The sequence below is a fragment of the Syngnathus typhle genome, linkage group LG6, assembly GCF_033458585.1.
Source record: "Syngnathus typhle isolate RoL2023-S1 ecotype Sweden linkage group LG6, RoL_Styp_1.0, whole genome shotgun sequence".
Lineage (NCBI taxonomy): Eukaryota > Metazoa > Chordata > Actinopteri > Syngnathiformes > Syngnathidae > Syngnathus > Syngnathus typhle.
In genome coordinates, this window is record NC_083743.1 from 5412028 (window position 1) to 5435845 (window position 23818).

The window sequence follows — 23818 nt, forward strand, 5'->3', positions numbered from 1 at the left end:
AATACTCGCAAAACGCTGTTTTCAAAGCTTCGTCAGTCTGCCGTCTGTCTCCATGGTTACCAAGCAAACAACGACATGAATGGTAGCGTTACGCCTCTTGTCGCGCATTCTGCGTTGTTTCTAGGAAGCACCCCCACCTCCCCCCCTCTCCAAACGCCGTCTGTTTGTCACTTTTTTTTTTTTTTAGTGTCTGGAGACGGAGAAAACTTATTCAAGTGTCCGAAGGACGTCGAGAAGCGGACGGTGCAGATAGTGACACCGCTGAGTCGTCCGTCCATGGTGAGTGCACATTTAAACCTTGTCCGTTCTATATCGGCCATTATATGTGTCTGTTATTTCCAACTTCAGCTCCGTTTTGTTCACGGCAAGTCTTACTGATGACTTTGGACCAATCCATGAAAAGTATGTAAAAAAACAAATTTGACAAGGGAACCAACATCATGTAATATTGTTAGCTTCCAAAACGGGCATTTAATGACAAACAATATTTTAATTTTAAAAAGTGAGAGCTACTATAGTTTTACTGCAGTATGGAGGGAATTTCAAGATTTCAATTTTCTGCTCTCATCACCGAGATAAAGCATGCCAACATTTTTTTCCTCCCTCAGTCACTGCCCAATGGAGAAATACGAGAAACTGGCCAAAATCGGAGAAGGCTCTTACGGCGTGGTGTTCAAGTGCAGAAACAGAGACACCGACCAAATTGTGGCCATCAAGAAGTTTGTGGAGTCCGAAGACGATCCCATGATCAAGAAAATTGCGCTGAGGGAAATTCGCATGCTGAAGGTGAGCGAATGACCTGGTGGTTGACCTTACATCGTCCGCCTTGCTTGACGCCGCGTCCTCTGCTTGTCCTGCAGCAGCTGAAACACATCAACCTGGTCAACCTGCTGGAGGTGTTCCGCAGGAAACGACGCCTCCACTTGGTCTTTGAGTTCTGCGAGCAGACGGTCCTCAACGAGTTGGAAAAACACCCTCGCGGGTGAGCAATGAGCACATTTTTTAGTTCAAATTATTTTGCCCCAGCCCGAAAGCCTTTAAAGTCAAAAGTCTGGCCGCCGCTACGTCATGAAGGTCATTGGTTGTCTCATGGTTTGCAACCTACACTCGAGTGTGCACGGAAACCCGTTGACGTAAACTGACGTCACCCAACAGTCTGCTGCTTCAGGCGGCCTGACCTTTTTTTCCTCCACGAGGCCACGCGGCAGAAATCGTAGCCGCTCGTAGGGATGCGCTGAGGGTTACCATGACAACGGCATTGGCTATACTCTATCAATATTCAGTAACATTTTGTTCCATGTCGATGCTGAATAAAAGTCGGGCGTCAACATTCTTTGTGCTCTCCTTCCACAGTGTTCCAGAGGCCCAGCTGAAGAGCATCGTCTGGCAGACGCTACAAGCCGTCAACTTCTGCCACAAGCACAATGTCAGTAAAATCTATGAAATACCTTACGATATGTGTTATGATTTTTTTGGTTACCCTACCACCCCCAGACACAATTTAATTTAACTTATTAATAAAGATGGGAGTCGTCACATAGAGTAATTTAAGTCTTTCTCAAGTCACGTGACCCCAGGTCAGGTCATTGGCCAGTGTGTGTATAAAAAGCGCAGTGTGTAGGTTGCGCGGTGTTGAGTGTCGGCGCTAACGTGAGCCGCGCCTCGTGTTTGTGTTGCAGTGCATCCACCGGGACGTCAAGCCCGAGAACATCCTCATCACCAAGGCCGGCGTCATCAAGTTGTGCGACTTTGGCTTCGCTCGCATTCTCAGTGGGTCCATCGCGTGTGCGCGTGCATTTACCGACTCTCATGACTTATTCAGCACCGCCTCCTCGCTTTCAATGCTTCGCCCCGAGTCAATTAGCACAACCCGGCGAGCCGTCCCGTGTTGGGTTTCCATATGTGCTGTCACGCTCGGGAGGCCTTGTAATCCCTCCACAATCTGGTCTTATTTAGTGCTCACCATGAACATAAGCTCACGCTGCCCGTCAAAGCAGGCGTTCGAAAACGACCTCCCAATCACGCTATTCTTTTTTCCCAAGATCACATCTGCCCCAAAACATTTGAGAAGATCTCACAAACGTTGTCAGGAATTTGCTTTTATGTGTCTTCCGTGGTCTTGTGCGCTCAGCGGGCCCAGAGGACGACTACACGGACTACGTGGCGACCCGCTGGTACCGGGCCCCTGAGCTACTGGTGGGGGACACTCAGTACGGCCCCCCCGTGGACGTGTGGGCGGTGGGCTGCGTCTTCGCCGAGCTGCTGAGCGGGAATCCGCTCTGGCCGGGGAAGTCCGACGTGGACCAGCTCTACCTCATCCGCAGAACTCTCGGTACGCCGCCAAGATTCCGCACGTGAGGCCGCGAAATGACCTTTACGACCTCGGTCGCAGGGGACCTCATCCCTCGACACCAGCAGGTGTTCCGGTCCAACGTTTTCTTCAGCGGAGTCAGTATTCCCGATCCTGACACCACGGTACGAGTCTTGCTGCGCCGGAGCTTTGTTTTAAAGCGCGCCGATGTTATCGTTCTTCTTCTTATGAATAGGAAACTCTGGAAAAGCGATTCTCTGGCGCGTCACCCCTGGCTCTTCAAGTCATGAAGGTATGTCCTCATTCTCCACACTCCCTGGACTGGTCACACACACTCACATTTGGACAATTTTGTCGGAACCCGACAAACCTTTCAATGTACTTCCTTGACACCGATTCCTGTACCGTTCTATTTATTAGTCTTTGTGCGTAGGCGTGCGTGGTGATGGATCCCTCGCTCAGACTGTCGTGCGAGGAACTGCTGGCGCTACCTTACATCCACGAGGAAGGCGGCGCCGGCTGGCCCCGCGACGCCGAACAACGGCCCCCGAGACGCCATGACAAAGGCGCCCGTCGCAGACAGACAGGAGTGAGACTCGCGGAAATTGACCAAGGCTTCTCAAAATGTTTCAGTCCGGGGAACCACCAAAATCCAACTTCTGATGACCTCATTTCTCTTTGTGTGTTTCTAGGCTCAATACTTGCCCCAGTTAACCAACAGCAACATGTCGCCGGCGCCGGATGTCAAGAAGCCCGCCAAGCACAAATATCACCTGCCCAACATTTAGCCAATAACCAGCAGACATTTTGTGTGGGAGCGGCGGTGCGGTCCGGTAACGCTTACGACACCAAGCTGTAGTTTTGAAAATTATTTGTATAGTTATATATATAGTTTTCAAGGTAAACATGATCATCTTTATAAAAGCAGATTTCTCAATAGATGGCGTACCTAATTCTGTGTCCAGCTCCATTCATGTGCTGCCATTTTGTTTGTAGCATAACATTTCCAAGTCACGTTCTTCAGCGGACCCAACAAATTTGACAATTGTGGTAAAGATGACTAGCGATATCTCTTATTGGCTGGTTAAGGATGCGCCCGGCCGGCGTAGATCTCAGCGCGGCGTGGCGATGATCTGGTGTCGTCGCGGTGTGTTGGCGAAGCTGCTGTACTCCGGGGTCAGGTCCAGGCTGTCCGGACCGCCCGGGCAGGAGAAGCTAAAATGTTGCAGCAGGGACACCAGGAAGATGAACAGTTCCATGCGAGCCAGAGACTCCCCCACGCAAGCTCGTTTTCCTGGAAAGACATGTGGTAACAACTTTTAAAAACATTTAAAAAGAAAAATAATCTGACACCTCGAACCACACACGTACCAGCTGAAAAGGCCATAAACGCCGGGTTCTTCTTAAAGTTGCCGTTGCGGTCCAGGAAGTGTTGCGGATTGAAGGACCGGGGCTCGGCCCACTGCGTCTGGTCTTTCAGCACAGAGTGCAACAGTGGCACGACGATGGTGTTCTGTTGACGACCCGACAGACATTCAAACAACCCGAACCCAACTTGGGGAGTGTGGACTGCGCGGCGAGGACTACCTTGGGAATGGTGTAACCTCGGAAGGAGACGTCCCACAGCGTGTAGTGCGGCAAGCTGAACGGGACGATGTCCAGAAAGCGCTGCACCTCGTGGATGACGGCGTCCGTGAAGGGCATGGACTTCCTGTCCTCCATGTAGACGCAGCGCTCTCGGCCAATGATGTCGTCGATCTCCTGCTGCATTTTCTCTGTGCAGGACAATATAAAAAAAAAAACGATTTCTAGTGTCAGTCTAATCTGTGTCCATTTTCTTTGCTATTTTTAGACGCACCAGAAAATCTCAAGATCATGATGACAGGTAAGAGAACTTCTCGTTACCCTCAAAAGTCATTTCAAACTTGTCATCAAACAAAGCAGTCTCTTGGATTAAAGGTCAAACCAACTTTTTTTACAGATCATATTTTTGGGGTTTCTTTGCGGGAGCTTGAACCTTGTATTTCTGGATATTTGATGAGCACGCTGAGCGCATATCGCATGGTGGAGCCCGTGGTTTCGGTTCCCGCCAAGAAGAGATTCATGACTGTGGCCACCAGGTTCTCGTAGAAGAACTCTGTGGACTCGTTGTCCTTCTCCTGCGGGAATAGATTTAGTCAAAAGCCCATTTGTTGTAGTCGATCCTTTCTATTCTTTCTGACCTGTTGGATGCGGTTGAGGAAGCAGTCGATGTAGTCTCGAGGCGAGGTGGGCTCGAGGGAGTCTTGGTGCTGCTGGATCTTCTTTTTGATAAAAGATCTTATCTCCTTCATGTGGCCAAATATCTTGTGTTGTCGACCGGGGAGGTGCTCGGTCAGCCATGGGAAAACGTTGTACATCTGTGGAAGGAGACGGTCGTTTCAATATTTAACAGTAAGTACACAAAAAAAATGATATCAAGCTTTCGGGGGAGATTTTAAATTAAATCGGTGTATTTTTTTTTTCCAGTGTCACCCACCTGCCCACGAGGGCTGGCCAAAAACTGCACCATTTCCGAAATGATGGCCAACAGCCGCAGGAAGTCGTCGTCCTCGTAGTCGAAGCGTTGGCCAAACACCAGGCAGCAAATCACATTGGACACACTGCAGCTCAGCAGGAAGGAAGGGTCAAAGGGTGCAGCTGCAGAGGGCAAATCAAATAAGGCACTGAGGGAAATGCAACATGGATTTGATGACATCATCAGAGGCAAACAAGCTCTCTGTAGTATGCAAGGAATGCATTTGTTTTTTTTTTTTAATTCCAGATGGAGAACCACGCAGTTAGATTTTCACAGAGTGGAGCTCCAAAGGTACCTTTTTGAGTCTCAATGTTTGCCCTCATGTGTTGGCTCTCCTCTTGGATCCACTCCTCCATTCCTTTACGACCCATTCCGAAATCTCGGAGTGTGGTCAGCGTGAAACGGCGCAGCTGACGCCAACGCTCGCCGTTTGAGATGCCCAAACCTGACAAAAGAAAAAAACAACCATTGGAAAAAGTTTTTTTTTTTATCAGGCTGTTTTGAGGTAAAACATTTGACTTGTTTCAAGCATTTATTTCCCTTTAGAAATCTTTTGTTTACATTAATCATGAAGCTATTTGTAAATGCTGACAAATGCCACAAGATGGCAGCAAAACACTTTTTCAAGTGGACAATGCAATAACTTAATCCTCCTCAGCTCAATCGTCCTTGGCACCAAGATGGCGCTAACTGAAGCAACATTTCATATTTTGAGACGATTTCTCACATGGGATGAAATTAAACCTATAGTGGAGCCCTCACCGTAACCCCTGGTGGCTTTGACGAGAAAGGGCAACTGCATTCTGCCGGTGAAGTCGTCGGCCTGATCCACCAGCGCCTCTTTGACGGTCTCGTAACCCACCAGGACCACCGCGCGCTGCATGCCCAGGTGCACTGTCATCACCGGGCCGTATTTTTCACTCAGCTGGAAAAAGACCAGCGACAATGATGTTGTCTGTCTACATGTGTTGCTCCACCGTTTGTGTTCAAATATCCATTGCATGCTTATGGGTTTTTGCATTGTTTGTTAGCATCAGGCTAATTGATTACTGTATTTTCAAAATTGAGTTTGGTGTTGCCAAAGTGTCTCACCTTAAGGAGGCTTTTAAAAGGAACGTGTTTGTCTATTTGTGGCAGGTTTCCTATGAGAGGCAACGCAAGCGGGCCAGGAGGAAGACCACCCTTCTCGCCGCTCCTGTTCTTCTTGTGAAGTAACAAGAGTAGAGCCAGCAGGACCCCGAGCAGCAAAAAGGCCGCGGAAATATCCATGATGACCGCTCACACAGACGGCAGGAGATTTCTCATCTGGGACATGCAGGAGGAACCAGTCAGGTGGGTTACGTCGTCACGTAACCGTTACGTGACTTCAATTGCACCTTTGCCCCCTTTCCGTCAGCCAGAACAAACAAGTTTGAATCTATATAGACCAAAACACACCTTTTATTTCATAACAGCCTTATGTTCATCTGAGGCTATAACGATTGACAGTTAGAATTTTGGTTTTTTATTTTAAAAAAAATATTATTATAAAAAAATATATATATTTTTTTTAATTCTTTGGAGGGTTGAGTAATATTTTCTGAGGGGGTGGAGATATTTTTGCGTGGGGGAAAAAAATGACTTGACGTTTTCTGTGGTAAACACTAAAGTTAGGTTTTAAAGCCTCATTTATCGTGGAAAATAATTTTCAGTGTGTGAGGCCACAAAGAGGCTTGACCCTTTGTGTGTTTTTCCTGACCCGCCGTTAGAGCGAACAAGAGCTTGATCTTATTTCCATCATCATCGTATCACTCAATCAAATCTGAACTGCGGCATGGGACTTACGTAATGCATCAAAGTATGTAAGGATTAAAGCAGCAGTATTGGATCAAAACCTTTTTTTTTTCAATGCACTTGAATGAGAATCAATTACGCATGCAATTAAAGTTGTGTGTTTGCAGAAAAACAACACACTAGTATTGGACGGCTTTTAATATAAAATGGAGGTAAACACAATGGATTGATCACGAATGATTTACCTGAGGAGCGTAGGCATGCAGAGCCCGGAAGAACGCCAGCCTCCATTCAGAAAACGTGTTAAAGGGGAACCAGACGCAAGATAACAAAACGTTGTATTTCAAAAAGCACCAAAGGATCAGGGGAGGAAAGCGGGAAGACTTTGAGATGGTTGCCAATTATTTCGAAAGCCGCCTGTGAAGCTTTTAAGATCACAAAGTGGTCTTTGATAAAAAATCCCAAATTGTTTGAGAAGACCTGCTTTCACGCGCAAGCGTCTTTCAAAAGGCAAAGCTCCCGCAATCGAATGCGTCAAAGTCGGTGTCGCCTTCAAAGTCAAAGCTGTTGAAGTGCGTGTCCGAGTCCACGTCTTGGCCGCAGGCGTGAAACGACCCCCCGGCCGGCATCTCCGAGAAGCCCCCTGAGCCGGCGTGGACCATCTCGGGCGCTCTGCCGACTAACGGCGAGGACGGCGAGGAGGAGTTGAGGTAGCCCAGAGCTGAGGAGGCCGCCGCCCCGCCCATCAGCAGGCACACCGCCCGCACCGCTCGGGCGTCGCTGCTGTTGCCGTGGCGAAGGCAATCCGACACCCGGTGAGGGGGGGCCACCGAGACGCTGCGCAGGGATCGCCGGGGTGCACTAACTGATGAAAAAAAAAACCATCAATATAATTCTACCCATCTTTGAAACCAATGTCTGATTCTGTAAAGATCCAAAAACCGGCCTTGACTCTGCCGTCTCTCTCTCAGCGAGCCGCCTCTCTCTGTGACGTGGGTCGACGGCGGGGTGCTAGCCTCGCTGGGCCGAGGCGAGCCGGGGTCCTTGTCGCTGCCAGAGTCGGGCAGAGGGTCCCTGTCGGTGATGCAGCGGGCGATGCTGCGCTGCCTCTGCAGGCCGGCAGGTGACATGACGCCCTGGAAACGGACGCGGTTAGTCAAAATACATGTCAGTGCAACGTGGAAAAAAAGAAAAAAAACGCTCACCTCTCTAACTTTTCTTATCAGCTTCAGCCACAAACTGGAAGGAAAAGATAAAAAGTCATTTCTGCTTGGAAAACGGACGGTCGGATGTCACGGCGAGACCCACGCGCAGTCGTCCGGGTTGTCGGCGAGCATCAGCAGAAACTTGCTCTGCTGAAGGACGAGGGCGAAGCAGCAGTCCCTGCGGCCCCCCGTTGGCAGCCTGGGAAGGTCCAAGATCTCGCGTCCCTCCACGATCATCTCGCAGTGGCTTTGCAGGTCCACCACTTGGTCGGGCGGGGACTCGCCGTCTCGGCACACCAGCAGGCTTCCCTCCACGCTGAGAACCACGTACTTGTCCTTCCACTGTTTGAACATGAAGCCACCTGACCAAGGAACCGGAACAGACTGTGAGCGCCTTCATTTGGATCCAGAAATGATGACAGTAGTAAATGGTGTTGTCTGGGTTCTCCATTTTTTTTTGTTCCAGGGATGCTCTCTATCCTCACCTATTCCTCAAGCCTGACTCACGTTCTGACTACGCAACGCTGTCCATTTCCAGGCCGGGACACACGTGACAACGTCAGAGCACAGTCTGCCGCTCATCCTGTACTAACCATGATGAGGCTGATGAAGATCTGCTCTACTTCTCTACGTGGAGGATTAAACGTGATTTGGCCAAGAGCGAGAGACACAAAGGTTTGACTTAATAATTGTATTTGGATACACTTCATGATTTATTTCCTTGCAATGCAAATTTATGAGAGACACTAATGTTTTGGGGTCACTTACAAAGGTCAAATGTGTGGATGATCATTTTTGCAAAAGGGAGTTTGTTGTTGTCATGTGTCTGCAAACTTCTAGGTTGCAATGTTCTCATTCTGACTGAATGATGAGATTAGTAGTCAGGGTGGAACAAAAATGAATCAGAATCACGTCATCATTGGATTTTTTTTTCATGACGCGCACGATCACAGAATGAAATAAATTCAGCACGAGTGTAACTTATCAATAATAAAAACCATATTAACAGTTTTTAGATTTTCTAATATTTACAGACTCAGCACTTCACTTAGCAGAGCAATGTGTAGGCTGTGCTAAAATCCAATAAAAAAAAGTTTTATGGACTGTAAGAAGCATGAATTGATTTGAAGACAGTGCAAATGTTTGGCTGCTGATAATAAGACCTCAGCTTTTCATTTTTCTCATTTATACTTGTTCCATTGAAGTCACCAAAAGGCACTTTATCATCATATTGACACTGAGCTTTTTCAAATGCCAGCCAAGATTTCTAACATTAGCATGGAACAACACAGCAGGACACATTTTTGGCAGAAACAAACAAAAACACACAGCTAAAAAAAATCTGATACAGAAATGGCCCATGTGGCCTCTGAATGTACTCAACTATAACATTTAACATATTAAATTACGGCCTCTGAGACCGTGCAGGATTGTGGGCCCGCTGAGTAGCCTACCGTATTTCCTGAGGTAGCCTCGGTGAACGCCGCCAACTGGGTTCATGGCTGCTCCAGAGTACACAAATGAAGGCTAGAATTTGGGATGCCGGAAAATAGGATGAGAGAAAGAGAGAGAGAGAGAGAGAAAATAATCCCCACAATTTAGGCCCTTCCTTTTTACTCCTGATGCTCGGAACGGAATCATCCTGCCGACCCGCCAGATTAGAACAGGGATTATCAAGAGGGCCACAGCTGGAGGGGGATATATATACATATATATATATATATATATATATATATATATATATATATATATATATATATATATATATATATATATATGTATATGTATATGTGCGTGTGTGTGTATACTTTGCATATGTGTGTGTGTGTGTGTATATATATATATATGTATGGGTGTGTGTGTGTGTGTGCGCACTGTTTTTTATCCCCTCTTGTCACTGCTTGTAAAAATAATATATGGAGATGATCTTCAGTTTTTATGTGTGAATAATGAAAAGCAGAAGTGCTCTCTATTTTTCTTCCCTTTTTTTTTTTTTTTAAAGACGGTAGCCATTATTCATTGCAGATCTCACTCGCTGAACTGAACACATGTACGACAGTAAAACCAAACAGATGTTTCCACCCTGGCTACAAATTAGGGACAAAAAAAGGGGGGAAAACACCCCCGTCTCCCCCCAAAAAACGTCGCTCATCCCAAATAAAAGTGGAAATGGAAAGTTGTGTGAAATACAGTGAGTAAAATCAAACATAAAAATAGTTTTGTATTATTTACAAAACAATGGAATGTGCAAGAATATATATTTTTTACTAAATTTAATTATTATGTTTGTACTGTTTGCAGGCAATTTTGGCAGCGGCGGTAACGAGTGGTAAGAATATTTGTCACCACCAGAGGGCATTAGAGTCACTCATTCCTCATAGCTCTGGTCACGTGTTCAGAGGACCCCTGTGACGTATGTGCAGTTTTTTTGGGCTGGGCTGGCAGGGTGTTTGACTGCAAGTAGAAATTCGATTTAATTGTGTGCCCAAAGTTTCCTGTGTGCAAGCAACAGTTTTGTTTTGGGTGTCCAAGCCTGATAACCTGACTGCTACAACAATGTGCTTTCAAACCTCTTAATCCACTTTAGCCTTGCCGCCAAATCCCCTGTAAATCTTGCAATCAGGAATGCCCCCCCCCCCCCCCCCACACACACACACACAACCCCAAAAGCCATGGAAGCCTCAGAACGCCCCTCTTTTTGCCCCCCTCCCTACTTCTCTTATCTGGGAGCTGTGCTGGAGCGCCCATTGAAAAAGTTGTAAATACAATGAGGCTCTTTTAAAGGGGCCCGGGGCCATTCTTAAAGGACCCAGCCTGCAGGCCCCCAGCGTGGGAACGGAAAGGGATGGGGTGGCGGGTAGATACACAAAGGAAAGACACAACAAACATCGCACCTATTGGTGAAAATCACGTGACCTGCGTATGGTCAAGTGCAGCACCATCTTAAATCAGGTGATTTGGAGCAGGTCCTTGGTTTTTTTGTTTTTTTATTCCCAAGAAACAATGCTCATCTTGACTTTGGGGTGTACCCAATTTGATACAGGATAAAAATGATTTGACATCTTTACTGTAATTGGGGTTTTATTTATATTGGGGGGGGGGGGGGGGTTATTAGCAGTTTTTGTATCAACATGTATGAATGCAGGCATCCTCGAAAGAAAAAGGGAAGACGAAGGTGGAGGAGGAGGAGGGTGCAAAGAAGCTGACTTGTGGAATTTGAGTCCTACAAGAAAGAGGAGGAGGAAGAGGAGGAGGAGGAGGAGGGAAACGAGGAAGGAGGGAACGGAGGAATGTACGCGCACTGACGGAACGGCGCACCACAACCCGTCGCTCCTAAAAGTGGACAAAAAGTTAACTTGGGAGTTTCTTCTTGTTGCTTTTGTCATCTTTTTTTTCCGGTGGAGACGAGTGGACTTAATTCGTGTCACGGACGAGTTTCTCCCGCTTGAAAAGTGCGACATGATGAAGAGATGAAAAGACTGCAAAGAGCGATGACTCAATCGAAGAAGGAGCCCACTTTTCGGGGGGAACCGCTCGGCTGCTGTGGGTTCGTCTCGCTCCTCTTGATCCTCTCCGCTTCACCGGCAAAGGTGGCCTGCTTACAAGGTAATCAAAGAAAAAACTTTAAACCCACTTTCTGTTTTTTACATGTCTTAAATATTGACACTCGTGATGAGATGAGAACTAAAATGGTTCTCTAGCTCTGATGTTGGAGCACAAAGGAGAAAGTTGTTGATGAGTGTGAAGAGGTGAGGCAGGTAAACATCATGCGCTCAACATCCCAAAGACTGCAGACTAACCGGAACTTTTTCAAATTTCTTCCATTGATTAAAAGCTGCAATACATATACAATACTAAAAACGTCAGAAAATAATATTTTTTTTACGCATTTTTAAAATCAAAGTGATTTCATACTGGAAAATATTTAAGTGCAAATAGTGTTTACCATTAATTCAAATAAATATATTTAAATAAGTATGAATATAATATAACAAATAGAATAATGAATACAAATATATTCATGACAACTAAGTAAAAGTAAGAGTTTCCAGGAAATGAATGAACTTAAATTACAACTCTTATTTTTGTTCGATTATAAGAAGTAGTTTGGTATTTTCAGAGTGGAGTTAGTTTAAAGCAACTTTCTAAAGTTGGAAAAATGAAAATCAAAACGCACGTTGCTGTCAAGCTGGACATTTTTTTTTTCCTGGTTGACACGTGGAATGTTTCAATGGATGTTTTGTTAGCCTTTAGCAGGTGAAACAAGAATCACTGGAACCATTTAGAGCAGAGATATCCAAACCTTTTATCCCCCGAATTACTTTCATATAGCAAGAATGCTGAGGAACTCCTCATGTTTATATTTCCCGCCCTAAATACATTTCATTTGTTCTGCTTATAACTCAAAACACCCAAATGATTTTTTTTTTCCCATCGAAATGGATGGAAAATGCCAGGAATAGCTGCTCTTTCCTAAAAATAGCTCGCGAGTGATGACGTTGTGATTCCCTGGAAATGTTGCACAAGTACTCCGTGGTAAATGTAAACACACACACGTCACAAAGGTAACGCATGTTGAATTGTCTTCCTGCCTGTCTTTTGTTATCGTTTAGCAAACTTCTGTAGAGCAAGTGTTGAGTTGAGTTGAGCCCCCCCCCCGCGTCACCCTCACATGGCTCTCAGGTGACTGTAAGCGCTTGTAAATCAATAAGCGTTCACATTTTTCCCCAATGAGCCAAAGAGAAGAATGAGGGGGGTCTGCTTATGAGTCATGGACGCCCTCTGTGACTCACACTGGAGCGTACGTGATGGATAGATGGAGGAGGAGGGGGGGGGGGGAGTGATGAACCCGAATAATAGCGTGGCAAAAAAAAAGTGGGCGAGATAATGAATGGGCGAAAGGGGTGAAGAAGGCACCCAATGGGCTCATGTTTGCTTGTGTCCCACTTGGCAGAGAAACAAAACAGTGAGAGCCCGGAGGGAGTTTGGCAGGACACAAAGGAGGAGAAATGGAGCGTTTAAAGTCACAGGCACGCCATGCCACCAAAAAGCATTTGGAGACTTATTACTCTCATCTCGATGCATTTGTATAACAGATAAACACTCACGCGCTCCGGCAAAAACTTCTTGTGATACTAGAGGAGCTAGGATGTTTTTTTTTTTTTTACAAACCCCAAAAATGGAAAGTGTTTTTTACACATTAAGAAACATTCTGCACTTTGCTGCTGCTTGTCAGTGCACAAGTGGCCTTTGTCCTGCTAGCAAGGTCAACCCGCCATCTATCAGAGAGTGTGTGCGTGTGTGCGCGTGTGTGTGATTAGTTGTTTGTCCTGTCCCTGATAAGCTTGATCAGAGCTTATGCTTTAGTCACAGACATGTTATACTTAATTCTCTCAGAAATTGGATTAAAATGTGCAAAAGTATTACATTCATTTTTCCTGGCCAGAAGCTCAGCAGCACCCCAAAATATCTGATCCACAGCATGACCATGGCAAATAAAATGTGTCTAATCAATGGTCTTGCAAATTTCCACTGATTTTTTTTTTTTTTAATCATTTTGTCCTTGTTTTTTAGATGTGGAATTTGAGAAACAAGTGGCCACCATCATTTCATCCGTGGGCAAACCGGTGAGGCTGGAGTGCGACCTGCTAGCCACGCTCGACAACGGCGAGATTCCGCCCAACGTGTACTGGCTGAAGGACGGCGAGGCGCTTCCCTTCGCCGAATACGACGACTACCAAATGCCGGTTGTCGGCATGGACCGCTGGATCGTACACAGCACCCTCAGGTAGACGACGACGGCTCCGCAAATCTTCACCACGACTGAAGTGAATTAAGACGAAGCTTCGTCTCCTGCGGCTTGGCTCCTTTGTGATTTTGAAAACCACAGCGATGTAGATTCAACGCCATCGGGATGTGGCTTTTGTCTCGCTTTGTTTTTTGCCAATATTTAAAATTAATGTGTGGGTAAGTTTGTGGAGGGAAAAAAATGATAAGAACTCACAATCTTTAAGTGGAGAGGTGGCCGTGTGTCTTATCTACCCATTAATAAAATAAAAATAAGTTGACGAAAATACTCGTCGACGGGATCTCGCGTCTTTAATGTCACTGACGAGCATTCACGTCGCTGGCAAACAGAGTTAAAAAATTGCAATGATCTAATCAAATGTTCTCCATAGGATTAAAAGTGTCCAACTTTCGGACATGGGCACCTATCAGTGTGCGGTTGATGTGGAAGGTGAGCAGATTTTGTCCATGGACGGAAGCATCATGCTGGAAGGTGAGTGGCCTCACACCCCGGACCCGGTACCGACACCCAGACCCGTCGATTCAATTCTGACCCGGCCGCTTTCTTCCTAAGGTCTCCCTCACTTCTCCACCGAGCCGCATCACATGTCCGTGGAGGCCAACGTGCCGCTGAGCCTGCACTGCGTAGCCCACGGACCGCCAGAACCGGTCCGAGTCATCTGGCTCCGGGACGGCGCTCCTCTAAACACGGTGGACGACCCGGTGGCCCTGTCGCCATCTACGCTCAACATCACAGGTCAGCTTGGTCTAACTTCACTGACAATATTCAACAGTACCACCTTGAATAAACAAATTCAATATTGGATCAGAACTTTGAAGGCACGTTGGAATTTTTGGGAACTAGTCCACTTAACATTCCCCCTCCCAACACGTCTCAGCTCAAACACGACAAGAAGATTATCAGCAAGGAGAAGCCAGAAGCTATCGGGCCGAGAGCCGGCCCAGGAGTGTTCTTCTCAGACTAGGAGGAAGGGGGGGATGAGGAAAGGGGCCACGGGAGGGGGGGGGGGCGGGGTTCACGTACGGGTTGAGGGCTCCTTTAGGGGAGAACACAAACAGTTGAAGACTGAAAACGTTTGAAAAGAAAGCATGCAAGCGCTCAGGCTGGCAGAGCGAGCTGAGTCACACAGGAGACAATTTGACAAGGCTGGCGCTGAGGTGCCGGGTTCTGCTTTGACTCATCGGAACCGTTGTGACCGTTGCCGACCGGGAATCAACACTCACCTCTGTGGAATGGCCAGCTGTTCCAAACTGTACGGAACATCTTCCAGTAGGCACGGCGAGAAAGATGGATTCAAATTCACTCGGGTCCTCCTCAGCCCATTCTGCATGATTTGCATATTTGGACTTTCAAGTGCAGTAGCAAAAAAACTTGAGACTCTCTTATCTTTTTATCTCGATGGACTTTAGCTCCAGTAAAGTCGGCTTAAGTGTGTCACTATTCGTAATCGATCTCTTGAATGACACCATTTCTTGCTGCCAAATGCACAGGAAGCTTCTCCATTTAAAAAAACTAAACAAGATGTTGATCAACATCCACGTGGTGCCACTGTGTGTCTGGGCAAAAGTTGCGCAATCTCCAGATGATTCCCTCCCCACACACACACACACAATTTCTTTGCGCTTCGCCAAGCGAACGGCGGAAGTGCGCCTTCTTTTGTCCACCCGCCTCACAATGGAGGCTTTGGTGCATGTGGCCCCGCCATGAAGGACACACTGGTGGCAGTGTACGTGTGTGGCTGGCAACAACATTGCCAGGTCACATGATGCGCGTGTTGTGGAATGTCTCAAGTGTGTGTGCACGCTGATGTCGGGATGTGACAAAGTCGTTGGGCTTCGGAATCAAACGAAGCTCTGTGGAGCCAATGTTGGCTAGAAGATGTTTTTGGGATGGTGATAAAAAATCCACACGAACGGAAAATTTGTGCTGACTCGCGGCGCACAGTCATCCGCTGACTCACGTTGCCATGGAAACCACAACTTTCTTCACTACCTTTTTTGTCTCATGCACTTTGTTTAGTAGCACTGCCAACATTTTCCCCTTCTCATGCCCACTTTTTTTTTTTTTTTTTCTCGCTCAGGTTTGAACCGAACCAGCAGTTTTTCCTGCGAGGCCCAGAACCGCAAAGGCGTGGCCGCCTCCGGCTCCGGCACTGTTACCGGTAAGGCGCCGAGTGTTACGGTCAACTTGAAATCGTATATACATTTTACAATCAACCGCCCGTGTCTTTTTTAGTGCTCCCTTCCGTTCCTCACCACTTGAGAGCCGTCAACAGCACGCCAACCAGTCTCCAGTTGTCATGGCAACCTGGCTTCGGCGGCGACTACCTGGTCGTCCGCTGCACAGTACAGGTACGTTTTCCAAACATGTTCTCAGACACCTCCTCCCTCCCAATTCCCGAGTCCCACCCATCTTTGTCCTCCTGGAGCAACGAGATCAGGTTTCACTCAGGGAAAGTGGGCCTCCCTAAACTAATCTGACGCAGCGACCCTCCCTCTCGGTGGCCATTACGGCGAGCGCCGCCACCCCTAAACGTCTGGTTCTAATAAAGCTGCTCCTCATACCTCGCACCCCGCCCCCCCTTCCCCCTATTTCCCCCTCATTGGGAAAAAAGTCAAGGGGCCAGGCTCGGCTGAATGGGGCAAAAAAGGAAAGGGACTTCTTACTTTTTAACTTTCACTTGAGTATTTTCGCAAAGATGATATTTTACTCCAATACATTGAGCTACACGCGCCTCACTACTTTTGTTTTGAGTACAGCAGACCGTGTTCTATGACTGTTCTTTTTATACTGCCCCCTCGTGGCCAAAGCTGGCACACCAGCAGGAGCAACAGAACCCATTGAATTGAAACATGAAATCAGGAGACAGAAATATCCTGTTTGATTTTGGTTTTATACATTAGTAGTAGTAAAATAATATTGATTTTTCCTCAACTGTCCAGTACAGAACCGTGGCAACTCATTTTCGACATTGGGACAATCCTCCAAACTCTCTTCTCTTGAGTAAGAAAAAAAGATATCTTAAAAACAGGAAATGGCATTAGGAATGATGTGTGAGCCGTGCGAGGGGGAATGTGCTCTGACTCAACAAGATGAAACGCTTGTTTGCAGCCTGGACGTGACTCACAGGGTCAGGAATGATACAAGTGGTTTAAGGGGGGGGACTAATGAGACACGCCCCCAAATTCACTCAATTGTTTGAGAGGTCAAACACCTGCACACACACTACTTTACCTACACGCACACACATACACCACCTACTTCCACACGCACACACTGACACACACTGGAAACGAAGAATGCTGACTTCCAGCCCTCGAGTGCTCCAAAGCCACAGCGGGGAAGTTGCATATGGTCGGAGCGGTCCAAGTGGACCACAGCGAGATTTTGCCGAGACAGCATTCAGGATGTTTTTGCATCTCCACAAAAACACATTTAAAAAAAATAAAAATCCTCCAGGCAGCATCAAGTACACACGCTTCTACTTAGCTTACTGGGCTTTTTTTTTTTTTTTGGACTCTTCCAGGTCAAACACGCCGACGAGCCGTTCACTGGAGGTCCGGATCAGATGATCCTCAACCAGAACTTGAACGTGCCTCCGAGCGAGTACCTGGTGGAGGACCTGGAGCCCCACAGTGTGTACGCCGCTAGGGTGGCGTGTCACAGCAGCCAGGGGCCGTCGCGCTGGACGTCCTGGGTGGAGATGCGCACGGCCGAAGGAGGTCAGTCAGTCACTCAGTTTCATTCTCAAATTGACACATTTCAGCGTTCGCACACAATTTCTTAAGGCCAGAGGGACGGTTGTCATGGAAACATTACCACCCGTGAAAAGCGACTGTTTGGATGGCCCTCACGTTCGAACCGAGGTGCCATGCCAACTCCCAGCATGCACTGCCAGCGGAAATAGAGGTGGGACTAGCGCGCCAGGGAGGCGGGGCTCCGGTGATCGGTGCTTTCCATGACCCCGCACAAAAAAAAAAAAACACACAAAAAAAGAAAGAATGAAAGGAGAAGCGGCGCTGCCTACAACATGCAATTGAGAAGTTTGCGCTCCCAAATAAACCTGTCGGGTTTCACTTCTTCATCAATCAGGCTTTTGTTCCTTTTCACAGGAAAATACAAAAGTGTGGTCACTTTGCGGTTCCCCATTTTTGTTCAATTTCTCAGGGAGGTCACAAAAAGCCAAGACGGGAGTTTATCTTTGCTACATATGAGAAATAGGCCCGAAATAATAGGTCGCGTGTGCACGAAAACAGGAAGTGAGAAATGGTGACAAAAGTAATGGGACACTTGTCAGTTGTTTCCAAAATTGGATTTTGATACTGGATTGTACTCATTGTGTCCCATTACTTTTGCAGCTAAAATAACAGTAAAAATCCCCCCCCCCCCCCTCCCGTCTCTTTGCCGCATGTGTTTCTCATCGGACGACAATGTTCTCGACTGTCTTCTCCTCAAAAGTGTCATCCAGAAGCAAACGTTTTCCTCCTGCGCTCTGCTATTTCGGTCCTAACCACTTGTTGACTTGGCTGAACTTCTTCAGACGGCACCACCGAGGAATTCTAGAAAAACAATCCAGCTCCAGTTCGCTGCGTGTCTCCCGGCCTGCGTCTTTCGCTTCCCCCATTTTGGCTTTGACCTCGCATGAGCTCACATGTAGCAAGGCACTGTGGGAAAACAACTGAAAGAAAAAAAAAAAAAAAAGTGGGAGTAGGGGAAAGGGGAGGTGGCAGTACTGTGAGGAGCATTTACTATTTTCCCTTTGAATCACTTACAACAGTTTAAACTGCAAAAACACCAAAAGGCCCCAATAGCTCAATGCTAATATTTATTAGCATCGATGTTACAGTGCTTAAAGCGCCTCATTAAAAACAAAAAGCACAGCGACATGTAAACAGACAGTCATATATTCTTTATCCTCTGCAAAGAACCACGAGTATCAGTGTCGCACTGATGAGTCCAGAGTAGTTGAGATGTCATCATACAAGGCAGCAAAGTTGACGTCCGACTTGCCGTGGGAGCGCTTGGTTTATTTTGAGAGTCTCCCAACTTTCTGGCCTCAATGTGACCTTTCTCCAAGACGAGAAACAGACACGCAAACAAACACACCCACATACGCAACAGCGCCGCCTTCAGCGTGAGGATGACGTGCGTGCTGGAAAACGATTCCACGTGCACTGATGCACATGACGTGCTTTATTTTGGAGAGGGGATAGAAAAGCCCGCAGTCGCCTTTCTTCTTATTTTGCAAACTTGTTTTTGTAACAATGTCATCTTTGTTCACTTGAACGTCCCCTAGCATAAAAGAAACGAGGCTCGGCCGCAACCAGATGGAAAAGCGGGGGGGGGGCTTGAGTTACTTTGGCTGCCACGCCAGAGGCGAGCGAGCGCATGTGGAAACTATCAAACGCCAAACACTTCCTGATTACCATCATGCTCCGACACACACACATGTAAATCTCCTCGCTGATGTGCGTTGCTCGTTTCAGTTCCCGATGAGGCGCCGGGCAACGTGACGGCGCTGGGGAACGACAGCCGAGTGCTGCTGGCTTGGGAAGAGCCCTCGGGGAAGCTGAACGGAGACCTACGCGGCTATTTAGTGGAGTTGAGCGCGCCCACTGTCAATCAGGTGCGTGCATTTCTCACACACTTTGAAAGACACGGAAAACTTCCTCTCACACATCATGGCCGCTCTCTCTGATTGACAGTTCGTCTTGGACGCCGGACTGGACACGGAGCTGTCAATCAACCTGTCCCTGCCGCTCTCCAACGTGACCTTGCGGGTGTGCGCCTACACGGGGGCGGGGCGAGGACCCTGGAGCCCCACGCAGACTCTGACGCTGGTCTCTCCTGGTGAGGAAGCGCAACTCAAAATGTTGCTTAAGTTGGATCATTTTAATAAAGAAGCGGTGAAAATAAAGTTTTCAAAGCCAGCTCGAGTACAAACCTTGTCTCTCTTCTTTTTCTCCCCCAGAATTCCGAGGTGAGTGCCAACCCACAACCCAGTGACAAACTTCCCTTTCTTCCTACCTCCTTCCCTCATCTGTGGAAGAAAAAGGGGAAGAAGATGAAAAGAAAAGGGAGGCGAGGTTACGCTGGGGTGAACCGGGACGCCGCTTCATAAATATTTAGAGCGTGGGCCGTCTCTGTTTGCTTAGGCTAATCGGGCCAGGCGGACGATACAAAGAGGCGAGATAAAGAACGGGCAAGACTGAGGAGGCTTTATTTAGAGCCAGGATAGCCACAAATACGTCATGTGTATTATTGTACACTGTAAATAATGTCATGTAAAAAACAAATCATATATATTATTATATATTATAAATATTAATAATAATAATATAATATAAATATATAAATATAATAAATAAAATATATCATATAAATATTTTTATAAGCATTTACTTATCGCAATAAGAAAAACAAATGTTAGATTAAAAGAAATATATAGTTAACAGTTTTTACTTTTTTTTTTTTTTTTTTTCACCGCGCAGGTCTTTCGTCTCCGCCGGCTTTCTCGTGGCACTGGTGGTACGTGGTGATGGCCGCCACCGGCGCCGTGGCCCTCGGCGCGCTCATGGCCGTGTACGTGGCCAAACTGCGGCGCAAGGAGACACGATTCGGGTGCGTCTGGTTATAATTCATTCATTTATTTATTCCTTTTTTGCGTTAACCTGTTTTTGTGTTTGTTTTTAGCGATGCCTTCGAGCCCATAATGCAGAGCGGCGAACTGGTGGTCCGTTACCGGGCGCGACGCTCGTACAGCCGTAGGACCACCGAGGCCACGCGTGAGTTTTGACACAAATGCAATTTCATAAATAACACTTAAGTTAGTTTCGTAAGTTCCCAAGTCAGGTCGCTTTTTCCAGCAGATGTTTAGTCTTAGGCTGTGTTGTGTATCCTTGATTATCGTCTGCAGCAATCCAGTCTGGAAAAACAACTCTTGTGTGACTACAAGCACAATCTATGGATGTCTCGCAGTGATTCCAGACAGCAACACACACACACACACACACACACACGGTTGTTATGTCAAGTTAGTTTACAAGTCCCAGCTTGCCCCGAAGATGCGGCGAAGGAATGTCCCAGCATTCTCTGCCTTTCATGACAAAGTCGAGCCTCAGCATATGCTTGCTATAAAATGAAGGCCATGTTATTTTTTACTAGTCCAATTAGCAAAAAAAAGTTGGTTATCATAATTTAATATTTTTCCTGCTATGCACACACAGTGAACAGTCTGGGCATCAGCGACGAGCTGAGGCAGAAGCTCCAAGACGTGATGGTGGACAGACACAAGTTGACGCTGGGCAAGACGTTGGGCGAAGGTAGCTTGAGTCTAAAAGCAGCAGCACATTTTTTGAAAATGGACCATGTGTTTCTTACGTGTGCCGTGTTGCCCGTGGCGTCTGCAGGCGAGTTCGGCTCTGTGATGGAAGGTCAGCTCATGCAGGAGGAATCTGTACTCCGTGTGGCCGTCAAAACTATGAAGAGTGAGTGGAGGACCAACTTTTATACATTCAAGCACTGGAATATGCAACATCTAAAAAAAATAAAATGCTAGCACTAGCCACCAAGCTAATAGAAAAGTTGCTTTCGAGACACATCTCAAAATCAATTTATCTATTGAATTTCTTTTCTTCTCGTTTCTTTCTCGTGGCTCTCACCCCAGTCGCCATCTGCACGCGCTCAGAAATGGAGGACTTCCTCCGGGAGGCCATCTGCATGAAGGAGTTTGACCACGCCAACGTCATGAGGCTGCTCGGTGAGACTCCGTCTCATCGACGCGTCGGCGGATCGGAACCGCCGGAACTGATGCGCGTGTTCCGCACAGGTGTGTGTCTGCAGACGGTGGAGAGCGAAGGCTTCCCGTCGCCCGTGGTCATCTTGCCCTACATGAAACACGGCGACCTCCACACTTACCTGCTCTACTCGCGCTTGGGAGAAAATCCCGTGGTGAGTAAAGTGATGACGTGTGTGAAATTCAAAAACACCTTAGGCTGACACAAATGCGTCCCTGCGCAGTACCTGCCGTCTCAGATGTTGGTGCGCTTCATGACGGACATCGCCCGCGGTATGGAGTACCTCAGCAACAAGAACTTCATCCACAGAGACCTCGCCGCACGCAACTGCATGTACGCACGCCTCCGCTCGCTCGTTTCACTTCCCGTCCGAGGTCACCGTCGGTCGCTGAACTGAAGTATCCAAAACGCATTCCAGGCTGAATGAGAACATGAACGTGTGCGTGGCCGACTTCGGGCTCTCCAAGAAGATCTACAACGGCGATTACTACCGGCAGGGGCGCATCTCCAAGATGCCCGTCAAGTGGATCGCCATCGAGAGCTTGGCCGACCGGGTGTACACCACCAAGAGCGACGTGGTTGGTTCCCCTCCCGTGTGATGTCATCACCTTGTCGCGCTCTTTGCTCTAACTTCCTCTTGTTGCTGCTCAGTGGTCCTTTGGCGTCACCATGTGGGAAATCGCCACCAGGGGGCAGACGCCGTACCCCGGCGTTGAGAACAGCGAGATCTACGATTATTTGAGGCAGGGAAACCGTCTCAAGCAGCCTCCAGATTGCCTGGACAACATGTGAGTACACGTTTTTTGTGGACATTTGATATTTTTCAAATTGATTTTATAAAACAAGGACGTTCCTGCTCTTCCTCAGCTACGCGCTGATGTTCTCCTGCTGGCTGCTGAGTCCCAAAGATCGTCCGACATTTGAATCGCTTCGATGCGAGCTGGAAAAAGCCCTCGACGACCTGCCCGACTCGCAAGACCCGGACGAGATTCTTTACGTCAACATGGAGGACTCCTACATCGAACCGGGGGCCGTCGGCGGCTGCGACCCCCTCGGAGGCTCCGCCCATCTGGGCCTGAAAGGCCTGGAGGTGACCACGGCGGAGGTGCACCAACCCAACCGCTACGTGCTGTGTCCCCAGCACGACAGCGGCCGAGCGCTGGCCGACTCCCTGGAGAGTCTGGACGTTCCCTCGGCTTTCTCGGCCGCCACGCTGCCTCTGCGCTACTCCCGACACTCCACGCCCGACGTCACCGGTGCGCCGACGCCCGATATAGCCCGGGCGGCCACTCCCGCCACTGAGCTGCTGGATGAGCGAGAGGTGACCCATAAGGTCGCCTGGCAGTGAGCGCAACTGGATTGAATCGTACCTATCGAGTCAGAGAATGGAATTTTAGATGGTGTGCCTTGGTGAGCACAATTTGCACGCAAACACACACATGCACACACACACACACTTGAAGGCATTCCAGGATGTACGCCATTAAAATGAATGTTCACTTTTTTCAAAAACACCAAAAAGGAATCACTTCCAGCCTAAATCATGCTTACCCTACATAACAAAAACAAACTTAACCCCTAACCCCCAAAATATAGTGATACCATTTTTCCATTTTCCACACACGCAGAAACCTGATGGCATTCCAGCAATCTTTGATCCTTCTCATTTTGACATTTTTCATTTTGTTTTTCATTTATCCACAAATATTTTTCCCTATTTCATTGGCCAGTGCTCAACCGAAGCAAAACTCATTTCCTCTCATCACGCTCCCCTTATTCCCCTTAAAGTAGCACACGATTGTGGAAAATATGGATATTTGAATGTGAGGAACTGCATTGCCACAAAAACTCAAGGAAATCCATTCACTGAGGATCTCCTCGCAAACCAGGAAAATATCACTGCCAGGACTCCTTGAAGCCTTTGCCCCACAAAGGTACCAAACAGTCCAAGATCCGAATATTCTGAGGTGGACTTTAAAAAAAAAGACAATAAGCACATTGACTTTCTTTTGTACCCTGATTGTTTTTCTACTTTTCCAACTTTGCACTAATGTCTTTTTTTTTTTTATATCATTTTGTACGTTTGTCTATTGTCTGTATACTTTTTTTTTTTTTTTTACTTTGTAAACTCCATGTGATGGACGAGACCTTAGTATTCTTTGACTGCAAAATTTGTATTACGAGCAGCCGAAAACACTTGACCAGCTGTCATCATCCAAGCACTGAACAAAATTGACTTCACTTCAACAAAATACTCCAATTTAGAGCAACTCCATTACTAGTGATGCACTAGTTGACAACTGTTCTAAAATTGTACTAGTTAACACCTAGATAATCTAGTAGTGAGTTGTCCGCAGATGTCAATTA

At 47.2% G+C, this 23818-nt stretch overlaps 4 protein-coding genes across 9 annotated transcripts in view; 2 read left to right on the forward strand and 2 right to left on the reverse strand.

Moving 5' to 3' along the window:
• Window positions 1–3520, forward strand: part of LOC133156046 (cyclin-dependent kinase-like 1) — a 22869-nt gene extending 19349 nt beyond the window's left edge. For 5 of the 6 annotated variants that reach the window (XM_061281793.1, XM_061281791.1, XM_061281794.1 and 2 more), the window contains 11 exons: window positions 188–279; window positions 609–786; window positions 861–982; window positions 1354–1426; window positions 1680–1770; window positions 2132–2332; window positions 2393–2475; window positions 2547–2603; window positions 2745–2900; window positions 3004–3144; window positions 3401–3520. In XM_061281793.1, the coding sequence (XP_061137777.1) occupies window positions 619–786; window positions 861–982; window positions 1354–1426; window positions 1680–1770; window positions 2132–2332; window positions 2393–2475; window positions 2547–2603; window positions 2745–2900; window positions 3004–3099 (1047 nt within the window). In that variant the 5' untranslated portion in view covers window positions 188–279; window positions 609–618 and the 3' untranslated portion in view covers window positions 3100–3144; window positions 3401–3520. Of the gene's footprint in view, window positions 1–187; window positions 280–348; window positions 403–608; window positions 787–860; window positions 983–1353; window positions 1427–1679; window positions 1771–2131; window positions 2333–2392; window positions 2476–2546; window positions 2604–2744; window positions 2901–3003; window positions 3145–3400 lie in introns of all 6 variants that reach the window. The other variant, XM_061281796.1, reaches the window with a different exon arrangement.
• On the reverse strand, window positions 3424–6137 carry LOC133156042 (cytochrome P450 2F3-like). Its single transcript, XM_061281786.1, has 9 exons — window positions 5961–6137; window positions 5631–5793; window positions 5164–5313; window positions 4830–4990; window positions 4534–4710; window positions 4329–4470; window positions 3899–4086; window positions 3683–3824; window positions 3424–3605 (listed from the first exon to the last, which is right to left on the reverse strand). Exons 1-9 carry the CDS (start codon window positions 6135–6137, stop codon window positions 3424–3426), a joined length of 1482 nt encoding a protein of 493 aa, XP_061137770.1.
• A 1362-nt stretch (window positions 6138–7499) lies between these two features.
• si:ch1073-83n3.2 (uncharacterized) lies at window positions 7500–9358 on the reverse strand. Its single transcript, XM_061281804.1, has 4 exons — window positions 9301–9358; window positions 7950–8208; window positions 7847–7880; window positions 7500–7777 (listed from the first exon to the last, which is right to left on the reverse strand). Exons 1-4 carry the CDS (start codon window positions 9344–9346, stop codon window positions 7526–7528), a joined length of 591 nt encoding a protein of 196 aa, XP_061137788.1. The 5' UTR covers window positions 9347–9358; the 3' UTR covers window positions 7500–7525.
• Window positions 9359–11316: 1958 nt separating this feature from the next.
• On the forward strand, window positions 11317–23596 carry LOC133156056 (tyrosine-protein kinase receptor UFO). Its single transcript, XM_061281806.1, has 20 exons — window positions 11317–11452; window positions 13421–13634; window positions 14026–14126; window positions 14208–14390; window positions 15736–15816; window positions 15891–16006; window positions 17182–17377; window positions 19142–19281; window positions 19361–19527; window positions 19737–19741; window positions 20147–20276; window positions 20349–20440; window positions 20882–20977; window positions 21065–21142; window positions 21322–21414; window positions 21484–21605; window positions 21675–21784; window positions 21870–22029; window positions 22103–22239; window positions 22319–23596. The coding sequence occupies exons 1-20, from the start codon at window positions 11317–11319 to the stop codon at window positions 22797–22799; spliced, it is 2838 nt and encodes a 945-aa protein (XP_061137790.1). The 3' UTR covers window positions 22800–23596.
• The last annotated feature ends 222 nt before the right edge of the window (window positions 23597–23818 follow it).